We start from the raw sequence: 14,604 nt of genomic DNA, 5'->3' as shown, positions 1-14,604 counted from the left end.
TTTATTAACTTTGTATTCAATATTCTGCCTAGGGCAAAAATATAAGAAAAATAAATTAAAGCCTTAAATTCTGGGGAGGGGGAAATAAAATTGTCTTGATTTGCAAGTAATTTTTTTACCAAAAAAAATGAATAATTAGATATAATAATAGACCAGAAAAGTGGCTGGATACAAGACTAATATGCTAAAGTAAACTGCATTTCTGTATAACAGAAAACAATTAGAACATAATTTTAGAAGAGATCTCATGAACATTAATAAGAATTATAATATATCATGAAATAAATATAACAAAAACATAGAAAATGTAAAATGTTACAGTAAGATATTTTATTTCAAAGATTTTATGTATTTATTTTAGAGAAAGCATGCAAGTGGGGGAGGGGTAGAGTAAAAGGAAGAGAGAATTTGAAGCAGACTCCATGGTGAGCATGGAGCCCAATGTCGGGCTCCATCTCACAACCCCGAGACCATGACCTGAGCAGAAATCAAGAGTTGGACACTTAACCAACTAAGCCACCCAGGTGCCCCTACGGTAAGATATTTTATTTACTTATTTTAAAGATTTTATTTGAGAGAGAGAGTGTGAGCACGAGAAGGGAGGAGGGGCAGAGACAGAGAGGGAGAATCAGGCCCTCCACTGAGCAGGGACACTGACATGGGGCTCGATCCCAGGATCATGGGAACACAACCTGAGCTGAAGTCGGACGCTTAACCGATTGAGCCACCCAGGCACCCCTTCAATAAGATATTTTAAAAAGAACCCAGTAAATGGAGAAATATTCATATTCATGGGCAGGAAGAATTAATATTACAGAGACATTAACTCTCTTCTAGTTGATTTATAATGTCACATAGTTTCAATCAAAATGCCAAAGGGTTTCCCAGGGAAGGAAAAACTGATTCTAAAATGTATTTGGAGGGACACCTGGGTGGCTCAGTCTAGTATGTTCAGCGTCTGACTCCTGCCTTCAGCTCAGGTCATGATCTCCAGGTCCTGGGATTGAGCCCTGCATCAGGTGCCATGCTCAGCAGGGAGTCTGCTAGAGGATTCTCTCCCTCTTCCTCCGCCCCTTCTTTTGTACACGTACTTACTCTCTCTTGCTCTCTAAAATAAATAAATAAACCTTTAAAATGTTTTTGGAAAAGAAAAGACCAAGATCACTAAGATAATTCTGGAAAAATAAGGAAGGAGGATTTGGTTTACTAGATATAAAGACTCATTATAAAGCTATAGTAACTAAAAGAATGTAATACTGGTGCAAGAACCTACAAATTAACCAATGAAACACAATAGTATCCAGAGATAAACTCATGCACATATGAAACTGCGATCAAGATGCAAAGAGCTGGTCGATCGCTTTTTATTTTTTATTTTTTATTTTTTTTTTTTTTAAAGATTTTATTTATTTGACAGAGAGATCACAAGTAGGCAGAGAGGGGGGCAGAGAGGGGGGTGGGGAAGCAGGCTCCCTACTGAGCAGAGAACCCAGATGCGGGGCTCGATCCCAGGACCCTGAGATCATGACCTGAGCTGAAGGCAGAGGCTTAACCCACTGAGCCACCCAGGCGCCCCTCGATCGCTTTTTAAAAGAAGGGACTGAGAGGCACCTGGCTGGCTCAGTCAGGAGAGCACACAACACTTGATCTTAGAGCCATGAGTTCAAGCCCCACATTGGGCCTAGAGCTTACTTTAAAAAAATAAAATAAAATAAAATAAGGAACTACTTAGCAAATGGAGCTATAAAAAAAAATTGGTCATCCATATGAAAAGAACTAAAGAAATATGGGTAGCTCGCAGTGTGAAAAATATACTTCAGATGAATCGGAACCCTATTTGTCAAGAGCAAATTTTTAAGACATTTACAAAAGGATACAGACAGATATTTTTCTGACCTCAGAGTAGGGAAAGAAATGCCAAACATAAGTTAATAATTGATACATCTGAAAAAATTAAACAACCTCTGTTTATCAAGAGATAGCTTTTATAATTGTGAAAGTACAAGCTACAAACAGGGAAAAGATATTTGCAAAAGATGTAACTGACAAGAGTAACAGTGAGAACACACTAAAAAGAAAACTCACAAGTCACTAAGATAAACTAGCGGATGAATAGGCGAAGAGATGAGAACGTATTTCAGTGACAAAAACACATGGCCAGTAAACCTGTGAAAAGATGCTCTATCTTATTAGCAATCAAAGATATACAAATTAAAACAAAATACAATTTCACCCCAATAGATGGACTCTCCAAAGAAACCTGTCTTCATGCTAACTGCCAGTTGTCCACCAAAATCTTCCTCTCCTTCTGCTATGGTCATAGAGTTGTAGCAGGAAACCAGACTGTCTAGATAGAGTATGTTTGCCAGACTCCCTTGCAGCAGATGTAGCCATGTGACTAAACTCCCACCACTTAAATGAATGATTTTCTGGTATAGGTCTGACCTGGATTTTAAAACACCCACACAGGTGCTCCTCACAGCTCATTTTCCTTCCCACAAGCCAGCACATGATTATACTTAAGACCCATTTTCAATCAGACAGTTCCCTAGGCGATGGAAGAGCAACAGGATGGAGGAGACTCAAATAACTTAACCAGGCAAAACCATTCTGGTGGCCTGGACTGCATACCTTCAGAATGTTGTATGAGGGATGCCTGGGTGGCTCAGTTGGTTAAGCCGCTGCTTTCGGCTCAGGTCATGATGTCGGGGTCCTGGGATCGATTCCCACATCGGGTTCCTTGCTCGTCAGGGAGCCTGCTTCTCTTGCTGCATCTGCCTGCCTCTCTGCCTGCTTGTGTGTACTCTCTCTCTCTGGCAAATAAATAAAATCTTTAAACAAAACAAAAAAGCCCCAGAATGTTGTATGAGAGAAAAAGCAAAGAAAGGGGGAGAAATAAAGGGGAAAACAGGGGGAAAGGAAAGAAAAAAGGAGGAATCTCTATTTTTACATTCTTGTGAGATTCCTGCATCAAACCGGGAAACTGACCGAGGTATCCTGTGATCCAAAAACACAGGAAGTACAACATATACCAAGAAGGAAAACTAACCAGAAATTCCTCCCACCATGCATGACAGCCTGCAGTGTACATGTAAAGCTTGGTCTGCTATGTGATACAGTCATAGTAGTGACTGCCACAGCACGGACACTCATTAACTGTTAGTGCTGTTGTGATTGTTTTTAATTATTATTTCAACATTCTTATTATAAAATATTTCTCCATGCCAAAACATTCTTCAAAAACTACTGGTAACGACTGCATTACATTCCACGTATACAAGTTAGCTAACCACCCACAATGGCATTCAGTTAACCATTCCCCACTGTGGGACATTTAGACTGGTTTTAACTTTATGACATTCTAAAGAAGTTACACACTATTTCAATTCAATTTAATTTTGTGGTAATACATTACTGGACACCCTACATAATTCTGAATGAGCACCACATTAACTTATACTGTAAATGAATGACAATCCAAATGATTGCTCTTCTCATTCAATAAATGTTTAATAAAGCTCTGTACTAAAAGGTATGAAAGATACATAAACAATACATTTTGTTATCAAAGTACTTTCAGGACACCTAGGTGGCTCAGTCAGTTGGGCATCCAGCTCTTGGTTTCAGCTGGGGTCGTGATCTCAAGGTCATGGGGTCAAGCCCTGTGTGGGGTCCACACTACGGGTTTGGAGCCTGCTTGGAATTCTCTCTCTCTCTCTCTCTCTCCTCCCTTCTTCCCCTCCCCCTCTTGAGCACACGAGCGCTCCCTAAAATAAATAAATAAATAATCTTTTTTTTTTTAAAGTACTTTTTGTTTTATGTCAATTATACTTCAATAAAGCTGGGGGAAAAATCATGACATAGAAGGAAATGCAGTTATAAATGAATTCTTCATATCCATATTGATTTAAAAATACATATATTTTTCTCAAGACCATGAAATCAAATCAGTGACTTGATTTGATGTCTTAAGAATCCTTTCTACCACAGGTAAATAAAATCCACGGACTGGATTACGGTTTTCATTTTCCATACAGCATCGCTGAACAAAGGTAAAGAAAATTCAAAGCAAAAGTTGTAAGTAAACACATGACAGCCCAGGCCCAGGAAATAAAACACATTTAGGCTCTGTTACCTGCACTTGGATAAAAAATAATGACAATATAAAATCCACTTATAAGGAGCTGGGAATATCCCTGTTTGCCTATCACATTTCCCTTTGTATTTCTACCACGAAACTCGCTCCACTCCATTCCAAAAGTACATGAGACTTTATCAGGATGATTAAATATTCACTCACTTTGGGATCTAGTCAGGTAGCAGACTGGTGATTATGTATTTGAATTTCGAAAAGCTTATCTAAGTCAGAATGTAACAAGAAGCAGTTGAAATGTGAAGAAAACTAAAATTACACAGATAACAAGGACTGATTTTTACTACTTATTATGTACCAAGCCTGTAATAAAGCTTTCCACAAATCACCTCACTGAAACCTTACAAAGGCAAGAAAGGAAGTACTATTATCATCCCCATTTTTCAGATGAAGAAACGGACTCTCAAAGATGACACACGTGATCATTGGCGGGGCTGGATGGTTAACACCAAAATCTCTGCTCTTAAATAGTATGTTCTATTTCCTCCCATCTTGAAATATCAGCAGGAATATATATACATATATATATATACACATATATATATATGTAATCAAGACACTAGACAGTAAGTCAGGACCAACAGATAAAAATACTTTTAAATAACGAAAAATGTCTTCAAATAACTACTCCTCATCCCACCCTCTACCTTCAAAAAAAATTAAACCAAAAATAGAGTGCTCACACATACATCTTATCCCCTTTTCTTTACCTTAATTCTTAATTGTCTAAATTGAAGGGAAAGGAGTCGCATGATTGAAATAAGAAAAGGGTCTGGCCACACAACAAAGCAGGCTCTCTCAAACCAGAACCAGAGCTGAACGCGAGTGGCTCCTAAGTTGGTCAATGCTTCACAAGAGTAAGGGAAGCAACACAGACTGTGGAAGCTGAGGTTGGTCATCCTGTACTGCCAGCCTTCACCGGAGTTCAGAAGGATGCATTCGGCCCCAAAATTTCTCCCAAACTGTTCTGTAATGTATTTTGAAGTTCATGAAACCAACCAGGGTTTCTGGGCCACATAAGAGGGCTACTGAAGTAGCTCCAATTAGTTTGACCAAAATTTCAAGCAAGTTATATTTGCACATATTCACCGTATTTTTTTCTTAATCCTAAGGCAAGTCTGTGAAGCCACTGCCTGCATATTGTGGTTTCTTGTAATGATCTTGAGGGGGTTGGGGGAGACACTTAGTTACAGTTAATCAATTTAATTAACTCCTCCTGTTAACAGAGCAGAGGAGTTGCTGTTCTCTTCTAGGTCCAACTATAGTGCCCTCAGTGAATGTAAAGTCTAAACAGCAAGGGGCACCAGGGTGGCTCAGTCAGTTAAGCGTCTGCCTTCGGCTCAGGTCATGATCTCAGGGTCCTCGGATCGAGCCCCATGTCAGGCTCCCTGCTCAGTGCAAAGTCTGCTTCTCCCCACCGCTCATGTGTATGCTCTCTCTCTCTCAAATAAATAAAATCTTAAAAAAAGAAAAGAAAAGAAATTTAAACAGTGAAGTGCTCTATCTCCTGCTCTACTTTGTGAGGAATCTAAAAGTAAATCATTGTTCCTGGAAACAAACCTGGGTTCTAGCCCCAGGTAGGTTATACTTAATTGTGTAACTCTATCATTATGCTTCCTTGCATCATGTAAATGAATGGGTTGGACAGGAAATGTCTAAAGTCCCTCCCAGCTATGAAGTTTTAATTCATAATTTAAGTTGTTGCTGTTTTCTATTACAGGTTAGATGAAAGAACATCAGATGGAGACACAGGTTCTATATTAGTGACAGCAGTGTTTTTTCCTATTGAAACCTACTGTATGACATGGGGTCCTATCAAACTGAATTGGCATTTCCTCACAATCCGTCTGCTACCAAAATGTACTATTTGTAGTTCAGGCAGCAGAGTGGCTGAAGAACAACAGATTTTCTTGGCACTTCCTGTCCATATGGCATATAGAGGAGTATGAGATTATCCCTCAAAAAATATTGCAAATGATAGCTGTCAAATCTAGCAACTAGCAACATGCATTATTAAAAACAAACAGAACCTCTCGGTCCATGAGTTCCACTTCACAAAATGTGTCTCCTGATTCTTTCGGTTCCCATGTGGGAAGCAGTGTTTTTTATATGTGTGCCACAATACTATTGCTGCAGAATTCGAAAATTGCATAGAATACTAAAATCCAGATAATCTCCAAACCTTCTGTTAGCCAGTTGTTACCATCTATTCCCCTACTAAGCTTTTTGCCAGAGATGCTAACAAGCAACAGAGTCAACTGGTTTGTGTTTCATACACTTCTACAGACAAGCTGGCTTCTTAAGAGCCCCCACAAATGCGAGGTTGACTTCTCTGGATTCTAAATCTTTGGGAGGTTGACTAACACAATGCATACAATAGTCTTTCTTCTCCTAGCTAACACACTCCTTTTAAATTACTGCTTGAGGTCCTTTTGTCTCTGATTTAAACACATCTATTCCTTGACAACTTGTATAATTCATAATTCTATCCCCTCTTATAATTGTGCCCCATAGTTTTCTGAACATGATTTTATTATTTTTCTCTACTCCCTATTTGATTACATTTTAATTTTCTGAGAACTCAAATAATAAACAGTCTTTGTAAACTCATTATTTAAAAAAAAGTGAAAGCAAAGATGATTTCCCCCACAATAGGGTAGCCGAAAGAAAACGCAAAAGCCTGAAAATTTTACTAAGTGATTAATATGAACATACATAACATCTTCAATCAGACTCAAAGATCATTAGAACCGAGAATCCAAACTCTTCGTCTTATAAGAAAATCAAAAGCCAGAGAGAAGCTATGTGACTTACTCAACATGATGTATCTAACTAGATGTACTTATAGTTTCACACATAAAAATTACACATTGTCACCTATGATGGCTCTTTTCACAGTTGAGAATAGCTCCATGAAGTTTGTTCCCAAAACATGTGCAGGCAGCCACAGTGCCAAAATCCCACACCTGGAGTCCTTCCTTTAGATAAAACCATTATCTCAGAAATTCTGAAATTCGTGCAACTGGTATCAGGGAAATGGGAGAGAAAAAGAAAAAACAATACTCCAGAGTATTAAGTTCTAAGTCAGAAGGTTAAAAAAAAAAAGTACACATAATCAAAAATGACTCCTGAAATCACCCATATGCCGAAGTCACCTAGAGACTCCAACATATGTGGCTTTATTCACTGGGAAGAGATCTATGTCTTCTCTTCTGAGTCCAGCTCAGCCAGGTTTTCCTTTAGCAATTGAATAGACCACATTTCTTTTGTTTATCAACAGATGAAATAGCTGGCTGGAATTAAAAGAGGTGGTTGTTCCAAAACCACATACCTTTAAACAGTGGACTAGCACTCTGCTAGGGTAAAGGGCTCACCCTTGCAGAGGGACTCAGCAAATAAAACAGAAAACCAGAGTCCTGCATTTCACATCCTTACAAAGGATATGACACACTCCCACTGTGCGGAATGGCTTGGCCTCATGCACTAGGTCACTGTCATTTTTCTCCCACTCGTTTCTTGATTTTGCTCAGAAGTACAGGTGAATTGGGGCCACTGAAGGTGTGTATGACCCGACTCCCTTGTATCACCCTATTTCCGTAATTGCATATGGATACAATGACCTTGGTTTGAGACAGAATAGGTGGAAATAGATAAAGTCTGGATACAGGTCCTGATGAGAAGAGCAGGTCAGGTTAGGAAAGAGTCAGAAAGCAGCCTGAAGACTGGGGTATATGTGAATGAGGAAGGTTGAAGAGAACGGAGAAGATCACTTTCTATGGGACAGAATTTGTTCCAAAAATAATTCTCACCATGTTCATAATTTTTTCTTGGATTGGATTTGATAGACACATTTTAAACATTGCAATACATCCTATTTTATTGATTTTTTTTTAACATAGAGGGCCTTTTATCTCAAGCATGTCAGTAGTCATATAACAATAGAATTCACTCTCTGAAAGAAATTAATCATGAGACTATTTTTCATATAAGGACCTGATCATGGACAAATGACTTTGGAGCAGAAATAATGAAGCCAATACTTAAAAGGGCATTCTGCCAGTCAGCCCTCCAGGCAGCAAGAAAGCCAGACTGCCATCCCTCAAAGATCTACCACAAAGAGCCATGTGGAAAACCTGCACAAGGAATTGTGACTAGGAGTCCCACCTTAGAACGAAAGGTTTCAGGCTGTGTTGCACTCATTAAGAAAGATTCTGCTTTTTAAAAAGTTTGCTGTCACTAAGGAAATAATTACTTCTCAGCTAATATAACTTTCATATCAATATAACCAGTTCCTATAAGTATAAATTATATTAATTACAAGCAGTTAAAAATCATTTCTTGAGCAACGCAGCGCTCAAATCCATTATCAGGGTTCGCCTAAAGAAACATGAGTCCCCAGGCTTGCATATTACATCTGTGGCCATGATGAGTTGGTCCAAATCCACCCTCGGGTGATGGAGGGTCCCCCTCCAGGTCCTCCACAGGACTCCAGGCATTTTCACAACTTGACCACACAAAAGAACACTGAGGCTGCTCCTGCCTTTCCCAAGGCAAGTAAAGAATGCCTCCCTCAGCAGCCCTTTTATAAAACTGTATCTGAAAAAACACAGGTGTCCATACAGCAATTGTTATGAACTTTGCATTGAATATTCCAAAGAACAGCAATCTCAACACTCCATCCATTGTCTCAATAGGGAAAACCACCCAGGAGAGACCACAGAAGAGGAAAAGCAAAAACAAAAAAACCCCACAAAAACACAACCACTTTGAGAGTACCACAAAATACTTGTCCTAGAGAGAAAACATATTTTTTAAGCCACAAGGCACATTAGGTAAAAATGTTTAATCAACATTAATTAGGTTCCTTCATGAGTTGACAATGTAAATGGACTGAAACTACTACTTAAATATTCAAACCAGTTTACATACAAGTAGCTTTCCTCAAATGATAAAGCGATATTCCCATGTGAGGGTGAAGATGGCACTGAATTCTGGCCCATTTTAAAGGAGGAGTCAGATTCCACTAGTCCCTGCTGGGTTTAACTGCCAGGCTTTTAGGGAGCTGTTTTATAAAAGGCGGACTCACTCTGATAAATGGTGAATAGTGTAAATGTAAATGTCTAAAATCATCGGCACTCGATAAAGCTCTAGACCACTTGCTGTCCAGACTTCAGAAAGACGACTCCTTAAAATATTACGTGTGTGTGCGTGTGTGTGGTGACAAAGATATCAGTTAAAAAGAATCATAAGGAGGAGGAAGAGGATAACTGGGCAGGAACCACTGCTGCTGCCTGCCTCCCCTGTAAGTTGCCCGGCTGAAGGTGGCTGAGTTAAAGCCAGTTCTCTCCCTGGTGGAGGTGCGCTCTGGCGGCCAGGGAAAGCCACCCGGTTTCCAGCTCCCTGTGGGCTTGATGAGACTGGGACTGGGACGGGGATTGGCTTGTACGAACTCGGGTGGCTCAACCGGAGGCTCTGGCTGTCCCTCAGCGCCTTCCTCCAACGCAGACACCAAGTTAGAAAGGCAACTCCTCGAGCACAATGACAAGAAGGCACACAAAAGGAGCAAGGCAGCCGCTCCCATCCTTACCTTTGACTTGACTTTCATACTCGGCTATGATCTCTTTGTCCTTTTTGAATCTGCTCGGAGTGGACATTATCCAGCTGTTCTGGGTTTGCTTTCAATGGGCAAGTTCTGTTAGGCTGTCACAAACCGGTCTCCTTGGAGAGGCAGAGAGTTGTACTCCCACACACCGGGAACCCAGAGGCAGCTCCGACAGGAGGTAAAGGAGGAGGAGGAAGACGAGGAGGCGGAAAGAAGAAGCGAGACGGGGACTAGATTAAGCCGGGCGCCGGCACCATACTCTCCGGTTCGACTGCCGTCGGTGATCCGGCGGGGAGCCGGGCTCGGAGCCGGAGAGGCCCGGCGCGCAGGCAAACTCCTTCGAGCGAGCGGCGGGGGGCGTCTCCCCGCCCACCCCACCCGGAACCGGCCACTTCCTCTACGGCCGCGGGGCGGACGCGGGGTTCGCGCCGGAGCTCCGCACCATTGTTAGAAACCCGCACCCGGCGCTCGGGGCACGGCCGGCAGTGGAGGGCGGGCGCCGCGACCCTCCCTTCCTGCTCCCGCCGCGGGCTCCGGCGCTCGGGGGTCCCACCCGGGCCGGGATGCTGCTGCCGCGGCCGCCGCTCCCCCGTCGGCAAAGGCGGTTGCCAGCTCCCGGGCAGGCGAAAGGAAACGTAATCCTAGAGCGAGTCCCCGCTGCTGGCCGGGAAGGCGGCCGCTGAGTCGTTCGAACGCGTCCTGGGCGCAGCCCCGGCGGAGTTTAGGTCTCGACAGCCGGCGCCGCGAGGGGCCTCTGCCTCCTGGGCCACGGGGCGCCGGAGCTGCCTTTCTCCTCGTCCCGCTTTCCGCTGCTGCCCCCAGGAGGCCGCCGCTGCCCTGCACACTCGCACGCGCACCGGGAGGAGCCGCGCCCCCGGCGGCCGCAAAGTTGCCGGCGCGCTCCCGGCCCGCGGCTCCCCGCGCCCAGAGAGCGAGCGGCGGGCGGCGACCCCACCTGCCGCGCGGGACTTGGCGAAGAGGAGCGGGGCTCGCGGGAGGGGCGGCGCCGCGGCCCGTGCCCTTCGCTCTCGCCCCCGCCCCGCTCGGTGAGGAGACGCCGGCTGGCCCGGGAAGATGGATGCCTCTCGCGGCCACCCGCGGCCCCGCCCCGCGCGCCGAGCCCGGGCGGCCGTGGGCGACGCCCCCCGCGCCTCCCCCCGGCTGTGGCGGGGCTCGGCTGGGTTCGGCGGCCGGACCGCAGCCTCAGCCGCTGGAAACCCCCTTCCCGACCCGGGCCGTCCTGGGCCGAGGGAGGGGGCTCTGGAGGGGCCTTTTCCAGAATCCATCGGACGAAACCAGAGTTGGAGCTCTCCATTACAGGAAGGGCTGGGAGTCCAAGATGTTGGACCCCCGTAGGGAACCTGGAGGCTCACTGAATTGTGCACTTGGCTGCTAAAAAATCAAAGGACGGTGAAGCTCTTCAGTCGAGATGGAGAAAAAATACCCATCTTGAATACAATATAACCCCCATCCTAGAAGCAGCCCCGGGAGCTAGGGTGGTGGAAAAGGCGTGGTCACCAGCTTTGTGAGGGACGCAAGTACCGCTTGGGACCTTTCCTGTCTCCTTTCCAATCACTTCCGACAGAGTGTGGGCCTGGTTTATCAAAGCGATTATTCAGAGGTGTGTCCAGTATACAGTGTTTTCCTTGCAAGATCTAAACAGAGTACGAACTTTAGACTTTGATCATTCATTGATGTATCCAGTGATAAACTTTCACGTTCTCCCTGCGGGCCAAACACCAAGCTAAGAGGTAGGGACTCAGACATCAGGTCCCTGGCCCCTACCTTAAAGGATCTGAAGGTTTATTGTATAAATAAGTAAATAAAGTACAATAATGCTTTAAGAGAGTAATACTCGAGGCTTTGGGGAGCCCTGAAGGGAAAAAATGGGCTGCCAGCAGTTTGGGGAGAAGTAGTATTTAAACTGGATTTGAAAGATGACTAGTAAACAGAGAGGGAAGGGGTTGAGTTCCAGGAGGAAAAAGGAACATCACACTTTGGGGCAATTGGAAATATAGTTACAAGATGTCCTCTACTAAAATACAAGATCTCTCATGGGAGGTGGAAAACATTTTGAAAGTTTAAATATATATTTATGTTTCAACTGACAATGCGTGAAGGTTGTTTTTAATAGTACAACTTTTAAATTTTAATTAAAAAAAAATTTTTTAAGGAGCTCCTGGCTGCCTCAGTTAGTACAGCATGCAACTCTTGATCTTGGGGTTGTAGGTTCAAGCCCCAAGGTGGGTGTAGAGATTACTTTAAAAAAGATCTTTAAAAAAATTTTTTTTTCCATTTTGCCAAACAAGAGGTTAACTATGGAACTCCTGACTGCCCTAATTTCATGTGGAACTGTCTTATGTAAGAGTGTTGGGTGAAGAGCCAGAATATCTAAAGCGGAGAGGCTGGGAAGGAAGGTCAGGGCCAACTGGGAGAGGCCTCTTGTACTGAGCTCTTGGACGCAGTTCTGCAGACAACAGGGAACCTTTTAAGTAGAAAAGTGTCACGATCACATATATGTTTTATAAAGACAACTGCTGGCGGTGTGGAAGGATGGGTTGGGCATGGGGAGAGAGAGACGAGAGATAAGCAGCGTACTTTGGTGATGACTGCAGTCAAATATAAATGTGATCCACATCATCCCTCCATGGTGCTGCTGGGATTTACTTTATATTTGCACTTGGGAAGTACAACTTGGCAGCAGAAAGCGCAGCCCCTAGAAATGAACTGTCGGCTACTGGGGTAGCCACAAGCCCCAAAGACAGAACATCTAGAAGTGAATCCTAGCTCTGCAGTTTCCTGAGTGAGCTGATACAAATTATAGCCCCTTTCCCGGTCTCAGTTCCCTCATCTGTACAATGGGTTAATGCCTAGCTCCTGGGGATGTGATAAGCATTTACTGAGATTGTCCTTTAAAGTGCTTATAGCAGCACCAGACTATTATACATACCCAGAGAATGTAAGTTATCTTTGTGCTTATTACCTCAGTTTTAATCTTCTTTGAAAGAAAGCTATTTAAAAGTCAGAGAGAGGGGTAGGGGCCCCTAGCTAGCTCAGGCAGAAGAGCCTGTAACTCTTGGCATCCAGGAAGTGAGTTCAAGCCCCATGTTAGGCGCAGAGATTACTTAAATAATTAAAACTTTTTGGGCGCCTGGGTGGCTCAGTGGGTTAAAGCCTCTGCCTTCGGCACAGGTCATGATCCCAGGGTCCTGGGATCGAGCCCCGCATCGAGCCCCGCGTCGGGCCTCTGCTCGGCAGGAAGCCTGCTTCCCTCTCTCTCTCTCTCTGCCTACTTGTGATCTCTGTCTGTCAAATAAATAAATAAAAATCTTTAAAAAAATAGTTATATAATAATTAAAACTTTTTTAAAAGATTAAAGAAATAAAAACCAGAGAGTGTATCTTAAACATCTTTGATTTAACCATGTTCAATAAACCATCGATAAATGTTTTTGAATGTTAATGTCTTAATATTAGTAAATCACCATCTTACTGTTTTTGGAAATTGGGTCCCATCCACTAAACAAAGCATTTTGCATACGTTCTTACAAGAACCCTACAAAGGTTGATACCACTGTCTTCATTTTATAGACGAGAAACTAGAAAGCCCAGTAAATGTGTAAAGACCTGGCTGGGTCAGCATTCCAGCCCCTAACAGCTTCCCTCCAAAGTGGGTTTCCCCAATTTTCTACTCTGTTTGCTGTGAACTTATGGTTCTTTAAACTTGGGAGGCAGGTTCACATACAGTGAAATGTGTATGACTGGTTCATGGTTTTCCCTCCATAGATCTCTTCTGATCCAGTCATGCACTATGATTAACAAGTCAATCGAATCTTTCATAGTTTTCTCTTTTTCAGGTTCTCCTTATCTTTCCCATATTTAGGAACCCACCTTGCTTCACAAAGCTGAATATGGAGAATGCCTGTGACTTAAAATCCAGAAAGCCAGGGTGAGCTGAGTTTGGGAGACGGGCAGCTGTGATTCTAATTCTGTGCCTTTGCTCCACCTTGTGGTAGCTGTTATCTTAGCGGTACAACGGGGGTGGCTCCTAAAGCTCACCCCTCCCCTGCCACACTCCTACTCCAGGAGGCCCACGAGGAGAAATTTGGAGTGCCTGATGGTAGGATTCCTACTGCATACTCACCCACCCTTTTTTCTAGTATTTGCCTTTCAGAGCCACTCCAAATTTCCAGAAGTACTACTTAATCTACCATGTGACCATATGTCCTGAGCATAGTTAGGAGTATACACAGGGGTCCTTGCAGCCACAAAATAAACCACGCACCTTACCACAGTACCACTTTGGCTCAATCCTAAATAACTTAAATCATTTTTTTTAAAGTTAATTACAAACACATTAAGGAGTCAATGCCAAGTTCATACAAGTCTTTTAGATACAGTTTCAGTGTCTAAAAGTAGCTTCATGTCTGAAGTAGGACATCCGGCTACTCCCCTTCCTGTAAGGGATACCTTCTCCTCCGTCTGCTGGGATGGAAAAGTGGGTGAAGGGCTGCCAGTAGCCTCGGTTTTATTCCTGGATCCAGCCAGAGCCTCAGAACAGCAACAGTTGTGCGTGTGCATCTTCTGTGTCTTGACTCTGTGACCCCTTGGCTTCTCAAATTGCTGGCAGCGGTGCTTTCAGTGAATTGCGTTTTGGTATCGCATTCTGGGGCAGTGTTTTATAAAAAGTCTGATCTTACCATTGATCCCCTTCACCAGAATCACCCTGGGAGTCTCTTTAGAATTCAAACGTTCTGTCCTTAAAGCCACATTTCTCAACTTTAATATGCATAGAAATCACCTGAGAATCTTGTCATACTAAGGTCCTGATGCCTTCGGGAGTGAGGCTT

At 43.5% G+C, this 14,604-nt stretch overlaps 1 protein-coding gene across 2 annotated transcripts in view; it reads right to left on the bottom strand.

Moving 5' to 3' along the window:
* Nucleotides 1–10,848, bottom strand: part of SRGAP1 (SLIT-ROBO Rho GTPase activating protein 1) — a gene marked incomplete at its 3' end in the record, with an annotated part of 269,007 nt that extends 258,159 nt beyond the window's left edge. For both annotated transcript variants that reach the window (XM_080811741.1, XM_080811742.1), the window contains exon 1: nt 9,741–10,848. In XM_080811741.1, coding sequence (XP_080667867.1) covers nt 9,741–9,807 — 67 coding nt within the window. In that variant the 5' untranslated portion in view covers nt 9,808–10,848. The remainder of the gene's footprint in view (nt 1–9,740) is intronic.
* Between the last annotated feature and the right edge of the window lie 3,756 nt (nt 10,849–14,604).

The sequence above is a fragment of the Martes martes genome, assembly GCF_963455335.1.
Source record: "Martes martes genome assembly, chromosome: 8".
Lineage (NCBI taxonomy): Eukaryota > Metazoa > Chordata > Mammalia > Carnivora > Mustelidae > Martes > Martes martes.
Note: the sequence above shows the minus strand (reverse complement) of the source record. Positions and strands in the feature narration are given on the sequence as shown.